At 38.0% G+C, this 18,722-nt stretch overlaps 1 protein-coding gene across 1 annotated transcript in view; it reads left to right on the top strand.

The window, feature by feature from the left end:
• LOC140246694 (MAM and LDL-receptor class A domain-containing protein 1-like) overlaps positions 1-18,722 on the top strand; it is an 84,844-nt gene that overhangs the window by 45,769 nt on the left and 20,353 nt on the right. Inside the window, exons 34-54 of the mRNA XM_072326032.1 lie at positions 617-873; positions 1,754-1,844; positions 2,243-2,374; positions 3,025-3,170; positions 3,991-4,107; positions 4,714-4,948; positions 5,304-5,530; positions 6,142-6,265; positions 7,043-7,159; positions 8,724-8,864; positions 9,839-10,095; positions 10,467-10,551; positions 11,912-12,040; positions 12,575-12,724; positions 13,208-13,314; positions 13,696-13,860; positions 14,544-14,634; positions 15,322-15,477; positions 16,529-16,648; positions 17,192-17,310; positions 17,616-17,771. Coding sequence (XP_072182133.1) covers positions 617-873; positions 1,754-1,844; positions 2,243-2,374; positions 3,025-3,170; positions 3,991-4,107; positions 4,714-4,948; positions 5,304-5,530; positions 6,142-6,265; positions 7,043-7,159; positions 8,724-8,864; positions 9,839-10,095; positions 10,467-10,551; positions 11,912-12,040; positions 12,575-12,724; positions 13,208-13,314; positions 13,696-13,860; positions 14,544-14,634; positions 15,322-15,477; positions 16,529-16,648; positions 17,192-17,310; positions 17,616-17,771 — 3,122 coding nt within the window. The remainder of the gene's footprint in view (positions 1-616; positions 874-1,753; positions 1,845-2,242; positions 2,375-3,024; positions 3,171-3,990; positions 4,108-4,713; positions 4,949-5,303; positions 5,531-6,141; positions 6,266-7,042; positions 7,160-8,723; positions 8,865-9,838; positions 10,096-10,466; positions 10,552-11,911; positions 12,041-12,574; positions 12,725-13,207; positions 13,315-13,695; positions 13,861-14,543; positions 14,635-15,321; positions 15,478-16,528; positions 16,649-17,191; positions 17,311-17,615; positions 17,772-18,722) is intronic.

Genomic DNA, 18,722 nt, shown 5'->3' with positions numbered 1-18,722 from the left:
AAGCAGATTATTTTAGTTACAAGATGGCTAGCTATATACATCATGACATGACAGATATAGGGATATTTGATGTAAATGTCGGTACTCACTCTGTGTGTGTGTACAGTGTATGTGTGGGTGTGTGGGCGCACTGACCCAGACTTTTTGCTTCTTCTTTTGGTTGTATGTTTTCATTAAATGTAGATGAACTCAATCATTAGTTTACTGTATAAGCAGAAAGTGTCGTAATGTACATGATTCCATGTGTCATTATTACAGAAGACGTTTTCACTATTTTCACATCTTAGTAAGATACAGGAAACCATTGAATGTATGGTATTACATGTAAGAAACAAAACAAAAACAACCAAAACTCAACTTTAATGCAAGTCTTAGATCAAGGTGCTGCGAGAATGATCCTGTAGATATGAATGGAATGTTTTAAGAGTCATAATAAGTGAAAAGCAGTGATGTTGATCAAAATTGAATGTACACTGTCATGTTTTCAGGCAACACAAGTTGCGTGGCCGCTAGTGCTGCAAGTGCCTTCACACATGGCCAGTTTTGTGACACCTGTCGGGCCCTACACACTTTACCACTGGCATTTCTCAAACATTGTGCTCTCTCTCTCTTTCAGGTTACTACATTTACATCGAGGCGACTGGAGGCAACCTAGGAGACACAGCCAGGCTGAATTCCAACTACCTGACGAACACCGACTCCAGTGGCTACTGCATGGAGTATTGGTATCAGATGTATGGCAAAGATCTTGGTAGTCTGTCTGTCTATACATCAACAGGATCCACAGAGACTCTGGTTTGGCGTGAGACTGAACCGCGAGGACCATTCTGGAAGCAAGCTCACATCCACTTCACAGGCTCAGATTCCTATCTGGTACAATTTAGCAAAAATTTTTCTGAGTCGTAGGAGGCTGAACAGTGCTTCACATATTCTTTCTTGGGTTTGTGTGTGGCCCTAAAAGGATCTACTGCTGCTCTCATGCCCGATGGTTGGGCAAGCATGCTCTTTTCATATTCAAGAGAATTTGTGTCGGGAGTGGGTAGGCCCTTTCCAGGGCCATATTCGTACCCAAGAAAGAACATGTGATGCACCATTAATCCTTCTACCATCCAACGTTCTACAGCCATTGAAACCTCCAAATATTTCAACAATCATTTCTCCAGCACCACTTGTATTTCATTATTTCGCATGTCCATATGTACTACAACATTCTAAAATCCTCCATGTCACCTTAGGCTGTGGATGAACTCTGTCTGTGTCAGGGACTATGGACAGTGTGTACAGTCCCATAGAGATTTTTGTGCCAGCCTTGCAAAGGGCACAAAGGGTTAATCTTACCTCTTTTTTCACTCATGGAAGCTACTGAATGGTTCTGGAGACAATTAATCAATTCTATGTGTATACATGTAGTTTTAACTAGTAAAATTTAGAATGTATAACATGCCTATGCAATCATTTGTATCAAATTGTAGAAAGTTACCCAAATGTGGAATTTTACAACTGTTACAATAAACTACTTTGACTGTTGGGTATGAGCAGAGTCTAACTTTTTTAACCATCTGTTTTCTCTCTGTTTTGTGAAAAGAAATACATGTGTGTTTTTTTTTTGTGTTATTGCTCTGTGTTGAATAATGCATTCTATTTTAAATTTGCTTGTATGTGCAAGTACATTGCAAATTTTGTAAGGAGTTGAAAACTGTACTTTTGCAATTGTAACTCTGCAAAATGTTTATTGACTTCTGTCCCTTTGAAGGTAATCTTTGAAGGTATCCGAGGTTCTGACTTCCAGGGAGATATTGCTCTAGATGACATCGTATTCCACCCTGGAGCCTGTCCAACTCCTGGTCAGTCTGATATTTATTCTCCCTCAATGTGACTTATTCCTCTTGATATGAATTGGTACAGTTTGATTCTAATAGACCCATAACTTCTCACACAAAACCTAGCAAGAAAACATGAATTCAGATCAACTCAGATTACATTCAATCAACTCAAGTCAAATTATATCAAGCTGCAAGCACCAACAATACCTAGCCTCTCTTCTGCCTTCTTCAGGGTATTGTAGCCATTGATGATGCATACGAGGTTCCAGGTTAAAGCTCTTGAGACTATCACTGAATGATACCTTTTTCCATCTCATTCACTATAATTTGCTGGTACAATGAGTGGAGTTAACATTGTCCTTGTGTATATCAGAGCTGCCACGTTACATTTTATTTTCTTTTCCATGATTTCTACACAGATATGTGTGACTTTGAGAATGGAAACTGTGGCTTGGTGCAGCTGACTTCAGACACGTTTGACTGGGAGCTGATTGAGGCTGGATCTAGAGCTACTGGACCTGCCATAGACAACTCCTATAGGACAGACTATGGTACGCTAATGTATGATAGATTAAATTCATAAGCATAGAAACAGACATTAACAAGTTTTGTCCAAGAAATAACCTTGAAACTGGACACCTACTCTTACTGCTTCACCCTCCCATAAAGTTATTGCATTTATAGTTTTCAAACCATTGTTTTTTGATGAATAATCCAGGTTTCATGATGCTGAGGTCCAGTGTGTGGGATTTGCAGAAAGAGTTAGATCAAACACATTCTGCAATTTTTCTTGCACTGTGACAGTTTACTTAATGTCTGGAAGTATCATAGGATGACTTTCTTGACTGAAAGACTGGAAGTTCAACAAAATATGAAAACTTCTGTTTGGATTTGAAAGGAAAAAAAAAAGAAAAAAAGCTCTCTGACATGCATCAAATGAGATTAAATGATTATATTTTTATTGCAGTCCAGATAAAAATCTCTGTGTTGATTATTGAGAATCAACTCCTTACCTGTCTATTTGAAAACAGCATAGTTTGATTTTATGGAATTGTGTGAAGCTTATGATAAATTCTACCAAGATACTACTTGAAATCATAGACATTGAAAAAAAGACCTAAAAATAGAACTAAATAGTTTCACATTATAACATGCTAGCAGTGTGAAGAAAAACAACCCATTTGACCATCTCTTAATGCAGGTCACTTGATGTTTGCTGACCTGTCCAGTCTGTCCACAAGTGGTGATTATGCCACTGTCCAGACAGGGTTCCTTGACCCCACCCCCACATCACAGTGTCTCCAGTTCTGGTACTACATGGGAACCACTCAAGTCTCTGTTCTTGAGGTACTACTTCACATTCATATTATCAAGTCTTTCTCACTTGGCAACGATATTATTTCAATATTCAGATTTGGGAGAAAAAGCAAGGGTACACAGTCTTGTTTTGATGCGCCGTTATGCAATCAGCTGATATAAAAAGAAAGTTTTATGGTGTATGAAGAGTGAAAAAAAGGCAAAACAGTCCTCACATCCATACAACCTCCTGTCAACCTCCTGTTCCTTTCTCTCTTCTACTGTGATCTGTTTATCTTTACCCTCTTGCAGCATCTAATGGAAAGACATGTTTTGATGTCTGGTGCCGTTGTAATGGTCCGGGCACTTGATGTGTATGAGGTTTTTGTTATAAATTTGTTTAGCCACTTCCATAAATACAATTTAGACTTAAGCTGTGAAAGCCAGTATAGAGGCCCAGTGTGTAAAATGTCTACCATATCATCAAACTGATCAGGTTCAATGCATAATGAGAACAACTACCGGGTACACTTGTAAGCAATGTTGGATGTTGTAAAAATATTCTGCCCCTTGGATAGGACCTTAAACCTGAGTTTCCATGTTTGAATCAGTCACAACTCGCAAATATGGAATGTCGTACTCCACTCCTAACAAAGAGCAGAATGTAAACTGGATAAAGTGGTCAGTCAGGGGAATTAAAGCTAATGGTGACGACTCCTTATGATTCACCTCTGAAAATTACCAACAGTCAGCAGATGGTATTATCTCAGCATCCTGAGTTGTATGAATGAATGGACGAGCTTTTACAGCGTAAACATTGTACATGTTAATCTATGTTTTTGCATTATTGTGTTGGTTACCATGGTTACAGGTTTACCTAAACACAGTGAGTGGAGGATCCACACAGCTCTGGGAGATGAACTCTGTGTCTGGAGCCGATGAGTGGCACGTTGCTGAGGTCAATTACACCAGCTCTGAGAACTATGCTGTGAGTTTACAAATCTGTCTTATGTACAAAAGTCTTAATTAGAGCATTAACCTGCTAAAGACGAGTCCCAAGTATACTCAGGCAGGTGTCTATGGGAAATGTGTGTTGTAGCAAAATCAGCCTGTCCTCAATGGGTTAACAAGGGGTATCGTGTTCACTGGATCTAGCTTTTTTCATTCCAGGCATAAAATTAAATGAAAATGAAATAAATCTTTGAACATGTATGTGTCATGATGTCAGATTGGTAAGCAAAATGATGTAAGACTCAGGAATCTTAGGATTTAAATTCAAGCTTTCTCTTGATTACCTTTCAGTCCTTCTGGAGATATCAAAAATAAGTAGAAAGCGAAAGTAATATTTGATGTCTTTCAAATATTTGCTGAGATATGTACGTTTTGCCAGAGTATTGAGAAGATTTCTGATTTCACCAGAAGAAGGTTTGCCCTTGTAGGAGTTTTCTATCAGGGAGCATGAGACAAAGATTGTCACCTTTCATTCTTGATATACTGATTTTTTTCTCCATGTTTTAGATGTCTCACTCTTTTTTTTTTTCAGTCATTCTAGTGAGCTAAATAATGCTCTTCTCAATTTTTTTTTTTTTTTCAGTTTGCCTTCAGAGCATCTTCCAACTATTACCAAACCGATTCAGGCGTCGGCATTGACGATATCACCATCTCGACGGAGCCCTGTGCTCCATTTGGCGAGTGCACCTTTGAGAACGGCCTGTGTACATGGAAGAATGAGGAGTCCTCCGATGATTTTGACTGGCTCCTGAACCAGGGCGCCACCCACTCGGAGGATACCGGTCCCAGCGCTGACCACACCCTGGGAACTCCCTATGGTGAGATGCTTCACTTCCCAAAATAACAATACTCATCTCACTGAAAATAGTGGGGGACAAGGTCCCTTTTTGGACCACTATTCATCATTACAGGTATTGAGTGAGTAGGTTTTCTTGTTTGTTTTTTTGTTGACCACTGATCAATGCTGAAAGTGTTTGAAACATCATATCACTGGTGCAAAGCCTAGCATCATAGAAACTTCCAGAAATCACTTCTCTCCAAAAGTCAATACCCTTCTCACTTTTTGCATTGTCACACAGGTTCATAAGTCTACATCAAGGCTGACATCATAGAAACTTCCAGAAAACACTTTGCCATGAAGGTCAATGTCCTTTTTATTTCATCCATACACAGGTTCATATGTCTACATCGAGGCAACTGGTCAGACTGAGGGAGATGTAGCCATCCTAAAGTCCAGTGACTTCCTAGCACCAATGACCCGCTGCCTGGAGTTCTTCTACCACATGGGTGGGGAGGATGTCGGGTCATTTTACGTCCAGGTTCAACCCGATACGTCGTCATCGGCAACCAACGTCTGGTCCCAGCAGGGTGACAAGGGGGATACCTGGAGACAAGTTCAGGTCAGTGACCTCTGTAGCTTTTGATTAAAGTGTGTTTATTGGTCAGAGTTGACTCATTAGTGTTGATACACAGAGCCAAGACATGCCAATTACTTTCTTTTGAGGTTACGTGTTGGTGTCAAGCAATATAAACACAAAGATTAACATCTTTTCAAATCATCTGGCTTAAAAGCAGACTACATGTATGACAATCAGGCAAGCATGTACAATGTGCAGAAATATAATGTGCAGTGTACTGTAAAAGTAGAAATTTTCGTGATGTTGAAATTTTTGCGCATTTTGCGCAACCAGAAACTAGCACGAAAATAAAAGCATGTGAATATTTTTTGCTTGCCATATGATCCTGTGCGTGATGTCTTGATTCCACGGAATTAAAAACACGCGAAATTCTTCTTACCCGGCAAAGCATGATGAATTAGTCGTGCAAAAATATCCACTTGTACAGTAGTAAACTGAACTGATTCATCTTCTTTGACATGAATTTGAACTATTTACAGATTAGAATATATCATGTACATGTTATAATGGGCAGCTTCATATTGGCACTGTATAATGCTCATTTGTAACTGAATGTCGTGAAAAAAATTTTCTTTCCCTCATTGTTTGCATAGGTTACTCTCCCTGGTAGGAATGACGCTTACTCCTACCAAGTATTGTTCAAAGGAACAGTGGGCGCCTCCTTCAGGAGTGACATCTCTCTTGACGATGTGACCTTTTATGATGGCCAGTGTTCAGGTGAGATTTCACAGTGCCATCAAAGATTCAGACGTGTTTTTTTTTTTATTTGCAGTATTTTGTACCCTTTTGCCAAAAAGACTGCAGGTTTTGTAGAAAATACTGTCTTTCCCAGTTGTATTTGGCATTCACATGTATATACATGTACATGTACTGTAGGAAAGATGAAATATTGGTTTTCCACCAAAATATACCTTACGAGCCTTCTAAATATTGCAGTGCTGGTTAATACCTAGCATCCCACGTTCATGTTTTACACATCCACTGCCTTTCAGAGTGAGAGTAGAAAAATTGAAATATTCTTTTTCTCTGATGGGTTCTAGATTACATGAACCTTTATAAGTACCCTCAGAGAAAATGATATGGATATCCTATTTATAGTAGGGAAAATCACTGTTTGCCATCTTGTGTTGAATGAAGCCAATCACAACTCCATTCTGCTGACAAGTGGGAAGGCAGACTAGTGGAATTATCTCACATACTGTACCAGGGAGAAGGAAGGGTCACTTTGTTACTTGCAAAGTTTAGAATTTACTTTTATTAACCATATTTTAGTTAAAGGGAATTACTGGTTTTTACTTCATCACATTAACATCTTTTTTTTGGGGGGGGGGGGTGGAATCTGCTTTATACTAGAGATCTGATTTTTCCCTGTACATTTGTACATGTATTTTGTCTGTGAATTTAGGGTTGTTGTGTTTCAGGATAATTTTTGAACATGTCCATCAATAGCAAGCCTGTTAAGGATCTATTTTTAATCCTTGCTATGTATGGAAGATCCCCCTACGGAATGTGACTTCTTCTGTAACGATGAGGATCAGGCGTGTGTGCCCACAGACCAGAAGTGTGATTTTGTGTCTCAGTGTAGCAATGGTGCTGATGAGGGAGACTGTGGTAAGTGTTGTGTTGCAAACTTTATTTGTGTATCCATTTATTGTATATGATATATATTGTGCAAGGCTTTTATTTTCACAAATTTTGTGCGTCAGGTGCTATTCGCAAATCTAACAACACATTAAAACATCCACTCTGATCCTGACATGAATATAACATACACTCATACATTTCTCTGTTTGTTACTATACTCCATGATCACGAATTTAACCACTTGCAAAATTGTCGAGAAGTCCGATTAAAAAAAGAATAAAAATGCCTTGCTAAATATATGCCATATACATATGTACAGTTAATGCATGGATCTATGAATCTCTTAACTACACTATGTACATTTATTACATGATATTTTCATCTTTTTAGTACATAGGGAGGACATCAAAATTCTGCAGTGCTGCTGCACTCTGTTATTCATTTCCCTTGATGTTTTCTGTTATCGGTTGTGGATTTTTCTCAATAGACAAAAAAAAAAAAAAAAGAAAGAAGAAGCACAATCGTTGGCTATGATAGATTTATGTATTGTTCACTGAATGAGATAGAATAGTGATTTTCTTGATACTTACAAAAGTGAATAATTTCCTACTTTCATCTGTGAATGAAAGATCTAAATTTATCATTCTGTTTGGTATTCCAAAACTTTAGTTATCAAAGAGAATAAGATGGCAAAATTTTTCTCTTAACCCTAATCAGGCTGGGGGGGGGGGGAATCCGCCCCCCTCGACGTTTCACGCAATATCTTCGCAGCGCGATAAGCTCCCGCCGCGATGATTCATGACTTTTTTCTTTCAAGTATCGCGCAACTTTTGAGACCCAAATTGTTGCACCCGCGCATACCGTTTTGACGCGACGCCCGTTCGAAAAAAATTTGTCAATCCCAAAATTGCTCCAAAACGTGATTCTGTGTACAAATCCAATGCAAATTGTGTTTTTTCAATTAATTCACATAAAAATTCATATCTTGACTTAAAATGGACGAAATTAATATATTTTAGCATAATAAAGCATCGAAAAATGTCTGTGACAAATTTTGGCCAAAAAACAAACAAAAACAAAAGGTCGAAAAACAACGAAATACATAAGAAATTAAAAAAACAATAAAAAAACGTAAGAAATTAATTTCGATACAGATTTTTTTTTATGCTATGTCTCAGGAGAATGATACAAGAAACATTTTTAAAAAGAAATTAGCTTAGTTAGAGCATTAATAAGTGATTTAGAGCCCAAAACTGATTTTATGCATAAATTACAATAATTAATTAATATAAAATATAAGAAAAATTTTTCGGAGAAAGCAACCATACATTTTGATAGTATACATCGTGGGCGTCGCGTGTGCCGATTGTCGGCGCGATCACGCGTTCCATAGGCGAGATCAGAAGGGGGGGCGGAATCCGCCCCCCCAGATATAGCATAGCCAAAAAAGCCCAGCCTGATTACGGTTAAGCCAGATGACAGCTGAAGTCAGTCCATGTACATTCCAAGGGTAAAGAATAAAAAATGTATTGCTGCAATTACTTCATATGATAGAATGAATAAAGGAAGAGGAACATTTTTTTTTTTCCAGGTTCCACCTGTACATTTGAGGTGGACAGATGTCGTTGGTGGAATGCTGGTCATCCAACCCATAAGTTCATCCGTAGTCAGGGGGCGACGCCCGATGCTAACACAGGCCCCGCCTATGACCACACAACCCTAACATCTGCAGGTAACCCTTATCAGTTATGCTATTACCTTAATGTACGGTGCACTTGACATACAGTTGTTTGTAATCCATTAAATATTTGTAATAGCAAGCATTATCCATCAATCAAATCCAAAGCTTGTTCTGGGACACAGGACCAGACTGAGTGTTTAGAAAGCACTGTTCAGCAATGCTTCAAAGTTGAAATCTGAACTTTCTGGTCCTACATGCTTCCAATGTGTACGATAGAATGAAAAAAATATTCAAAGTCATGAAAATCAACCTCTTAGATTTTTTTTAAAAAGTGGACATCTACAGGTGACTGGATTTGCCGCTCTTAGTTTTTCCTGAGGACACTATTGGTAGAATGAAATTGATAGAAACAATTGTTAGCATGGTGATATTTTTTCATAGATGCTGTTGATAGTGACTGAATGATTCTCAAAACTCTTTTCATTCAGTAGAAATTTGTATAGCTCAGGTGGTAATGGATAGAATTACACAAGTCACTGCAATGTTAAACAATGTTATCAGGTTGTAACTAATTGACAAATTGCATTCTATTGACGTAAATACACATCAATTATTTAGTGTTCTTCAAAATCATTAATTTTAATGCTCTGAGGTGTTATTGTTTTGTGTTAAGGGGTTATTGCCACACAATGTATTCATTCAATAGTAGCACTTACAGCAATATGAGAGACAATATTCTTTAGGCCGTTCTCAGCACAGTCCCTGTGCTGATGCAATGTAAAGAGAGACTAGGTTTATAGTACAGTCTGTTGTTGTTTTTTTCTTCCCTTCATAAGGTGCATGCTAAAGTCTCCTAAAATCATGTATAGAATCATGTGTCAGGAGAGTAAATGCTTGCCAAAATAGAGACTTCTGAAGCCTTGTATGTGTACATTATTCATCATCATATTTATGTGGAGATGAATTTAAGATGAGGTATTGCTGAAACTTTTTTAATGTGTATTTCTGTTACTGTCAACTGTCAGGTTGGTACATGTACGTGGGGACATCTCCTGGTAGTGGAGCAGCATACGCCGTGCTTTCATCCGTTATGCACCGCAACGCAGCGGCAACCTGTGAAGTGCGCTTCTGGTTTCACATGCTGGGTGACGACGTCGGCACACTCCAACTCTGGGTACAGGAGCAGTACTTCCTGATGCTGCCATGGTTCAAGTCTGGTAACCATGGCGATCGTTGGCATGAGGGGGTGGCAGGACTTGGTCGCATCCACGGTGGATTTAATGTAATTATTGTCCTCTGATCTTAAACCAATAACCATGCCTATTTCTCAATGATTTGTGTTTGATTTTTTTTTTCTTATGATATCAATTAAAGAGCAGTCATAATTATTATGATTATATTGTGAATGTTGTCGTACAACTTGTAGGGAGTCTACCTTTTTGCCATATTAACATCTCAGTCTTACTTTAAACCAGTAAAGCTGAGTTGTTTACGTAAATTTACCCTCTTCGTTCTTAGCTCTATGCAACATGTATCATAATGTGACATATAATTGGAAGGTATGGCATTAAGTGATTGGAGTACATGTGAATTCAAGCAAGTGAAGGAGCTATGTATTGAGCTAACAGGAGTTCATGTCTTCTATTACTGTAGGTCAAGTTCCAGTCTGTGAGGACCTTCGAAGTCCTGGGCGATGTCGCCATCGATGACATCAGAATGGAAGGCTGTGCTCTTCCAGGTAAGAATTAGTTGCTTATCAACCACCATTGGTTCTTGCCTATTAGTAATATTTTGCCAGGTCAGCCAGTGGTAAGTGTCAATCATTTTCGTACGTACATGTACTTTTTTTTTGGACAGACCTCTTGCACCTTAAAACACTCTTTGATGAATGTCTGTAACAGACAGCCTGGCAAAAATATTTCATAGTGTTTGGAATTTGATCTGTTCATACAAAACCTTGTTTGTTCTGGAATGCCTTACATTAGGATGTAGATTATATTAAAACCCATGAAGGTATTTGATGTAATTTTTATGCCTCCGCCAACGAAGTGGCCGGAGGCATTATGTTTTGGAGTCGTCCGTCCGTACGTCCGTCCCGTTTTGTTTTTGTCGATATCTCAAGAACCGTGTGGTGGTTTTACATCAAACTTGGTATGAGGGTATATCCTGGGGGGATGATACTTTGTTTGGATTTTAGGGTCACGGGGTCAAAGGTCAAAGGTCACAGGTTATTTTGTGAAAAAAAGGTTGAAAATTCATGTTTTTCTCCATATCTCGCAAATGGTTCAAGGTATCTTCATGGAACTTAGTATATATGCTTGTTCCAATGGGCAGTGATTATCTAGGGAAGTTGGGGGTCGTGGTTCAAAGGTCAGGGGGTCAAAGGTCAAGGTCAACTCCTCAAAATATCACTACTTTCCTTATATTTATGCAATGCCTGAAGGTTCTTTTTTTTTAACTTGATGTATACATGTATTACCCAATATATATTCTGTGGGAAGTTTCTTGCCAAAAGGTCAAAGGTCAAGTGAAAGTGCTGAATTGCACTTTTTCCTCCATATCTCAAAAGTAACTCAAGGTATCATCATGAAACTTACATATTTATGCATGTTCAACCTAACAGTGATTCTCTTTGGAACTGTGAGGTCAAAGGTCAAAGGCCAGGTTTAGATAATGCTATTTTACCATTTGATACTGAAATTATACTTTTTCTTAATACCTTGAAAATTACTCAGTGCATAAACTTATAAAAGGGTCAAAAGTCAAGTAAAAATCATCAGTTCCCCAAATACCTGCACTCTGACATTTTAATCATTCATCCAATTGAACCTAGTTCTAGGAAAGTGAACATTCAGCACATTTGTGTCAAACCTGTCATTTTAATATTTTGCCAATTGTGTGAAACTGTCATCACACATTGTCAAGACATTGTACTATAGACCTATTAGGAGAACCATGCATTATGGCGGAGGCATATCAGTCGCCGTAGCAATGTATCTAGTTATATGTGACTTTGTGTAACGTCATTCTACAGTTTCCTTGGATTTTTAATTAAATCTCCTCTCCCCCCCCCCCCCCCAACATTGTACTGAAAACAGCTGAGCAGTCTTCTGCCTGTGGTGCGGATGAATTCCGCTGTGACCGGAATGCCTGCATTGACTCCCGCCGCCTCTGTGACTTCACTGATGACTGTGGAGACTATTCCGATGAGGATTCTGCCCTGTGTGGTAAGAAGGAGCTTTTTGGTAGATTCTGGTAGCCCTTTGGCTCTTCAGTGCAGCTTTGATATGTATGCAGCTGTGTATGTCAGAAGATACAGTTAAATGTGTTTCAGTTAGCTTCGTTCCATCTGAATTTTCATTCTATATGTTCAACACTCCTATCATAAAGGCTTTAGGAATAATTGTCACTGCTTGCCCAGCCACAAAAGGTAGATGTATACCAAACCTGAGGAGTATGCCCTGAAGCATGAGAATCTCTCAGTTTCAAATGTGGATAGGGATCTCACCTCTTTTCAAGGCTCCTGATATTAAAAAGAAAGTTTTCTGTAGGTCTGTGAGATACAAGTGCTTAATTTGAAAAGTGTGCAGTACCTCAATATAGGAAGTTTAGAACAAAGAGCAGGTCTGTCAAATTCTTTAGTAGAAGCTTTACATCAAGAACTTATAAGTAGTTTGTTCTTTTAATTGTATAACTTTCTATAGCAAACTCATAACTAGCTATACCTAAACCCTCAAGTTCTCCTTTTTCTTTGCTTTCAGCCTCGTATGACATGTGCAGCTTTGAGGTGGATTTCTGTGGCTGGACCCAGGAATCGACCGATGAGACCAACTTCATCCGCAGGACCGGTCCCTCGGACACGGAGAACTACGCCACAGGACCATACAGGGACCACACCACTCAATACACTGGTAAGATGGTGCTTAAGGTGTAAACCATAACTTTTTTCATGCTTTGCACAAGGATTGCATGATATTGTATCATATTGTGGAAGGAATTGTAAGCTCAGTCTCTGTGAAGTACATATTGCTAGATATCATTGTTAATTGTCTATGTATGCGTCAATTTTTGTTTACCTTTTGAATGCTATCATAATTTCTTTCAACAGCTGTTTATGAAAAGTCAGAATTATTCTCCTTCTACCAATTTGCAGATAAAGCAGAATCGTGTTTTGAGATATTTTGCTGACATCTTTTTTTTCTCTCTCAAATGATATTTATTCATATATGTATAAATACATGTACTTCTCAATTATATCTTTATTTTCATTGGAGTGGTGTGATTACAATTTTCAAAGCCGATCAGAATTAAACCTAAGAAAAACTGATAGCAATGATAATCAATGATGATGACATTACTTTAAAAAAGAAATAATATCATGTATTTCATCCCAGGTTTCTATTTGGTCATGGACTCCAGTCTGACTGGTCTGACTGAAGGTTCCAGGGCTCGAGTCATAAGCCCCGCCTACCAGCTGGTTGACTCCTCAGCCACGTGTCGGGTGAGAGTCGTCACAGATTCGATAGATTTTACCATTTTGTGCTGGAATAGTAATATGTCAAGATGTTTAGCACTTGAACAGAAAGAATAGAATCTTTGTGGTATTCAGCACTTCTTTGAGTGACAGATGTGATATATAGCTTTATATGATTACAATTTACCTTATGGCCTATTGAAGTGGTTAAAGTGCTTGTATAGCTTGCAAAGAAAAATATAGCAATGTAATTTGAAGTTGACTTTTCAGTTTTCCATTCAATTATATTGATGTACCAAGGTAACCAAATTATGCATTAGCCAGAGAATGTTGATACATATGCTCATCCATAAATGGACTGTGTGGAAAGTTTTCATTGTACCTTATCTTGTGGCTGTTTGTCCATAGTTCCGTTTGTGGTATCACATGTTTGGCAGCGACATTGGCACCCTTAATATCTACTACCGGACTGCTGTAGGGGCGTACCTTACACCCCTCTTCTCCAAGTCAGGGCATTCCAATGATTACTGGGAGTTGGCAGACATGGAAGTCACCACAAGTAGCAACTTCCAGGTACTATCTGATGAATATCTCATTTGTGAGGGTAATGAAGGCAGTGCTGTGTTGTGCTGTTCTAATTGTAGTTCTGCTCGAGTGTGCGTTATGGATGTGATTGAGTATGAAAAATAATTTGTAAAGGTTCACTATACTACACACAAGTACTGATGGAAATATTTGGTGCACGCACAGATTGAATTAAGGCTACGCATTCCTCCGGTGCAAATGAAATGGGAAGTTTGATAAGAGGTACAAGAAAAAATAACAATGATGAACCTTTAAATATACCATCATACACTAGATATGAGAAAAAAAAAAATATTCAATTCTCTACCTTGTAGTTGATTCATTTGATGGTTGTGTGAAACATCTAATCAAATAGGTTATATATGTATTGTTCAAATCTGTCTTTGCAGATCTAGTCCCAGTTATCCTTCTGGTTTGTCTTGTATCTAGAGTGATAGCCAAATTCAGCCACATACAAATTGAGTGAAATCTTCATAGCTATGATTGTATCAACATGTTGATATATAGAAACACCCTGAAAGGGGAAAAAAAGTCATCAGAACACGCATCTATATTTATCATCCTGCAAATAGCTTCATATTTTGTTTCCAATTGCAATTGACGGTTTATGTGTATGTTGCCATGGTATTTCCTCTTCCTCGCACTCATTCTCTCTCTCCATCTTGTCCTAGATTGTGATAGAAGCAGTGAGAGGTGATGGACCCTATGGAGACATAGCCATAGATGACACCTCTGTCACGCCAGAGTGTGTTCGGGCAAACTGTAAGTCTCTTTACTGCGACATTATGTATAAGGGTTAACGTATTTACAAAATAAGAGCAAAACAGGGCTGAAATTAGCCTTAAGTTGAACCTTACTGCCAAAATTCAATCAAATCATGGCTGCCATTGATTGTTCACTAGTCAACATTGCTCAGAATAGTTGAGAGAAAATCTTTGTTAATTTGGTTTCTCAGTTGAAAAAGATAAAATCATGAAAAATATTCAGTACCATCATTAGTGTGCTATTTCATTTCCAACTGCACAACCTACAGAAACTCAGAATAAACTTATGTTTCAGATCTGCCTTCAATTCTTGTTATATATTTGCGTTGGACTTTTCTTTTATGCTAGTAATCTCTTTTGAGTCGCTGTCTTCTTGAAGACATACTGTAGAAACAAAACAAAACCAATTAAGATACTCATAGTGGAGTTGCCTTGTGAGAATCTAGTGGTGAGCGAAAAGAATGTACTTTTCTTCCAATATCCAAAAGGTAGATATGAAAATTCATTGCATTTTTGTATTTTTGTTTATGTCAATAAGTATTTTAAAATAACTGTATCTTACAGTAACCTGTTCAGCACCAATGTAAAGTATACTCAGACTTGGATGTGTGGAAATGAATATAATGACAAAAATCAAAGTGTCCCCAGGGCCTTACGTGTTTATCTTGCTTTACGTCCCTCTCAGCTGACCTACCCACTGGGTTCACCTCAGCACCCCAGACCACTGTGGGTCCGTGTGGTACTGGCAAGTGGCAGTGTTCTGACTCAACATGTATAGATGTGGACAAGCTGTGTAACTATGAAAATGACTGCAGCAATGGGGATGATGAGGCTTCGTGTGGTAAGATCAAACAAGGGCCTTGATGATTAGTCATTCTTCAATAGCTTGTAAGGGATTTTTTTTTTTTATCTTGTAGGATAATGATGCACTAGAACATTAGTTTTATAAAATATCACTTGTACACAAAGATTGTATGTCTTCAATGAATGAACATCCAACTTGACCCCATGGAAGACCTGATAGGGCAGCTAAATGTTGGCTTTGTAGCCTTCTTCTCAGAAGGAAAGTGAATGAAACAAACAAGGCAAAACAAAACATTAGCATTCAGTTTTGACAACTGTTAAAGTGTTTTTGTAACCAAGATGAAGGTAACTAGAATAATGATTTTGATGATTATTGTTATTGCTGTGATATTGGCAATGGTGATTATGATGGCAATGGTTGTGATGGTAATAGCAGTGGTTATGATGATAATGCTGATTGTTATGAAGGAAACAGCTACATGTATGATTACATGTATGTCAAGTAATGGTAATGATTTTGATGGTAATGACAGTGATCATGTCGAGTAATGGTGATGATTTTGATGGTAATACCAATTTAATAGTAATGATATTAAACAGCAACAGCAAGAGTTACGGCAAGGTTATAGCAATGATTATGATGGTAATGGTGACAATTTGATGGCAACGATTATGATGGTGATGATTGGGGTAATGATGGCTAAGATTTTGATGTTAACGGTGATGAATATAATGGTAACTGATGATTTGTTGGTAATGGTGATGATTACAAGAACAGCAATGATTATGGCAAGAAACAGAAAGGTTACAGTGATGCAGATGTTATGATGATAATGATGATCATGTTCTTGGTAACTGTGAAGACTGTGTGCATTACAATGTACTTTTATAACTTTGGTATCAACAGTCATTAAGAATGAGGCTAATTTATCAAGCAGATGAGAAAATTCTCAATCATTCATGCTCAGGCCTGGTAACCAATAATTTTGTTGATTTAAAAACGAATTGTCATTTGTTTGTGTCATTGAATGATTAAAGTTTGCCTGCATGTTATTTGCACTTTTACATTACCTCTATACCCACACCAGGTTCATGTGATTTTGAGTTTGACCAGTGTGGTTACCAGGACGACAGCTATGGGACATATGCGTGGACTAGGGAACAGGGCAGTTTGCTAAAGGCTGATGTGTCCCCAAAGTTTGCTGGTGGTGAGTTCATTTTTATATCTCAAAAATAAAAATAAAAAGTTTATATATGATATACAAGCTGTATATCTAAAGACTTACTATCTACATGTTTGTAGCTGTATTTGCTACAAATTTTAATTCTGGCACCTCAACCAACAAGCCGCAAATATACTGTACCTGTACCTTGTTTGACCTCTTGATAGTGACATACATTATTTACTGTTTAAATGCACCACATCTGTGGTGTCCATGTGGTTGTTTCTTTATGTGTGTATTACTTTGTAAAAAGAATAGATGATAATAGCTGTCACTGTAACTGCAGAATAATTACCTAGGGCAGGGCCTATACTAAATGTGTATGCATTTAATTCATCATTATTTCATGAATGATGATAGTATAATTGCACAGAATATACATGTATTTACTTCAAGGTGATTTACGTATGTACTCTACACAAGCTTTTCATTCTTACTCTGTTGGTAATTGATACATTCATGTGACATTGTGTGCATTTGTATGTATATTGGATTTAACTCGATTTGTATTTTGTTCACCCCCTGTAGGTTTTTATATGAAGATTGGAAGTGGAAATGGACAGTTCAATGAGCAGGCTAGACTTGTGAGTCCAGTCCTTCCAGACACAGCACCTGGATGCACTGTCAAGTTCTGGTTTATATCTCAGGTAAACAGTCTCCTGATGGAGTCTAGCATGAGTGAATCATTGTTACCAATTGAGGAAGAGCTGGTTTTGCTGTAGCATGCATTAATTTTGCAATAGTAGACACTTGAGTATACTTCCGAGTAGTCAGTAATGGGTTACGACATCCTTTAAATTCAACTTCTTTCTTCCAATAAATTTAATTCACATGAAAGGAAGTGGAACATCTTGCAGAGATGAATATAAAGTTGTTTCCTGTATATATTCATCCAGTGTTTTATCAAATATACATTGTGTGAAGCTGTATTTCTGCATTCTGTTTCAATTAGATGGCCTCTACTACACCTCGCACTGAGTTCTACCTCCAAGTCCACCAAATAAACAACCCTGCTGGGTCAGCTGTGGTATGGATTCCACCCTCTACATCCACCACTGCATGGACACAGGCAACTGTAGGCCTAGGACGCCAGATTAATAGCTATCAGGTAACTCAAGGAGATCGTGAATCCAGGCTGCTCTTGTACTGTAATCACATGTACTCCACACCCCCCCCCCCAAAAAAAAAAAAAAAAAAGCACCACAACCATCAACACCAACAGCAACGTTCCTCAAACAATGGCAACCTTTCCCAAAATCCCACTGCAAAAATTTGCATTTGACAAGCCCAAAATTACACTTTCTCAATAGACCGTACTTGCATTGGCTCCACATATCTTTAATAGAGAAATGTAGTGTAGACTTAATTTTGCAGAAAATTCCCACCAAATTATAAGACCATGTTATCTTTCTGAACTCCTTCACATTAGTTATTCATCAAAGAATCTCCTGTATTAACAACCTGTAACCACTGTACCAAGAAACCAAAGCACGTCCTGGTCATCGTACCTCCCCATTCTACCTCTGCAATCATGGAACAGTCTGTCCTACACACAAACATCCAAGCAACAACCAACACATATGAAATCAAGAAGCTTGGCTGTTGGAAGTACAATGTTATGAAGTACTGGTACATGTAGCTATAAAGATATATAGTAGGGGCCTATGTTGGATAAACTATTTGTAGTGCAGTGCTCTATGAGTTTGCAATATCCGGTCATCTTTGTTTGGATATCTCTGATTTTTTTTTTTTTTTCATTTTTCTGAAGGATGAAGTGAAGGGAATGAATGCTCAGTTTCTCACATCACTTTTATACTGCATGTCCCCAGAAAAATATGACAGTGTGTAATGGAACACACTTACATTTATCATCAATTTTCACTGTCGAATGGAGATACAGAGTTTGCCTGTCTTACGGATGGATATTTTCCAATTACATAAGATGATGTTTTTCATTTCATAAAATATGTATTTTGCATTACAACGTAGATATCTCTCATCAAAAATATATGATTGCAAGGATTGTTTTTTGTGCTTACTCTTATCTTGCTTTGTCCTC

Source organism: Diadema setosum, chromosome 3, assembly GCF_964275005.1.
Source record: "Diadema setosum chromosome 3, eeDiaSeto1, whole genome shotgun sequence".
Taxonomy (NCBI): domain Eukaryota; kingdom Metazoa; phylum Echinodermata; class Echinoidea; order Diadematoida; family Diadematidae; genus Diadema; species Diadema setosum.
The sequence above is the reverse complement of the archived record's forward strand: the minus strand, read 5'-3'. Positions and strand labels throughout refer to the sequence as shown.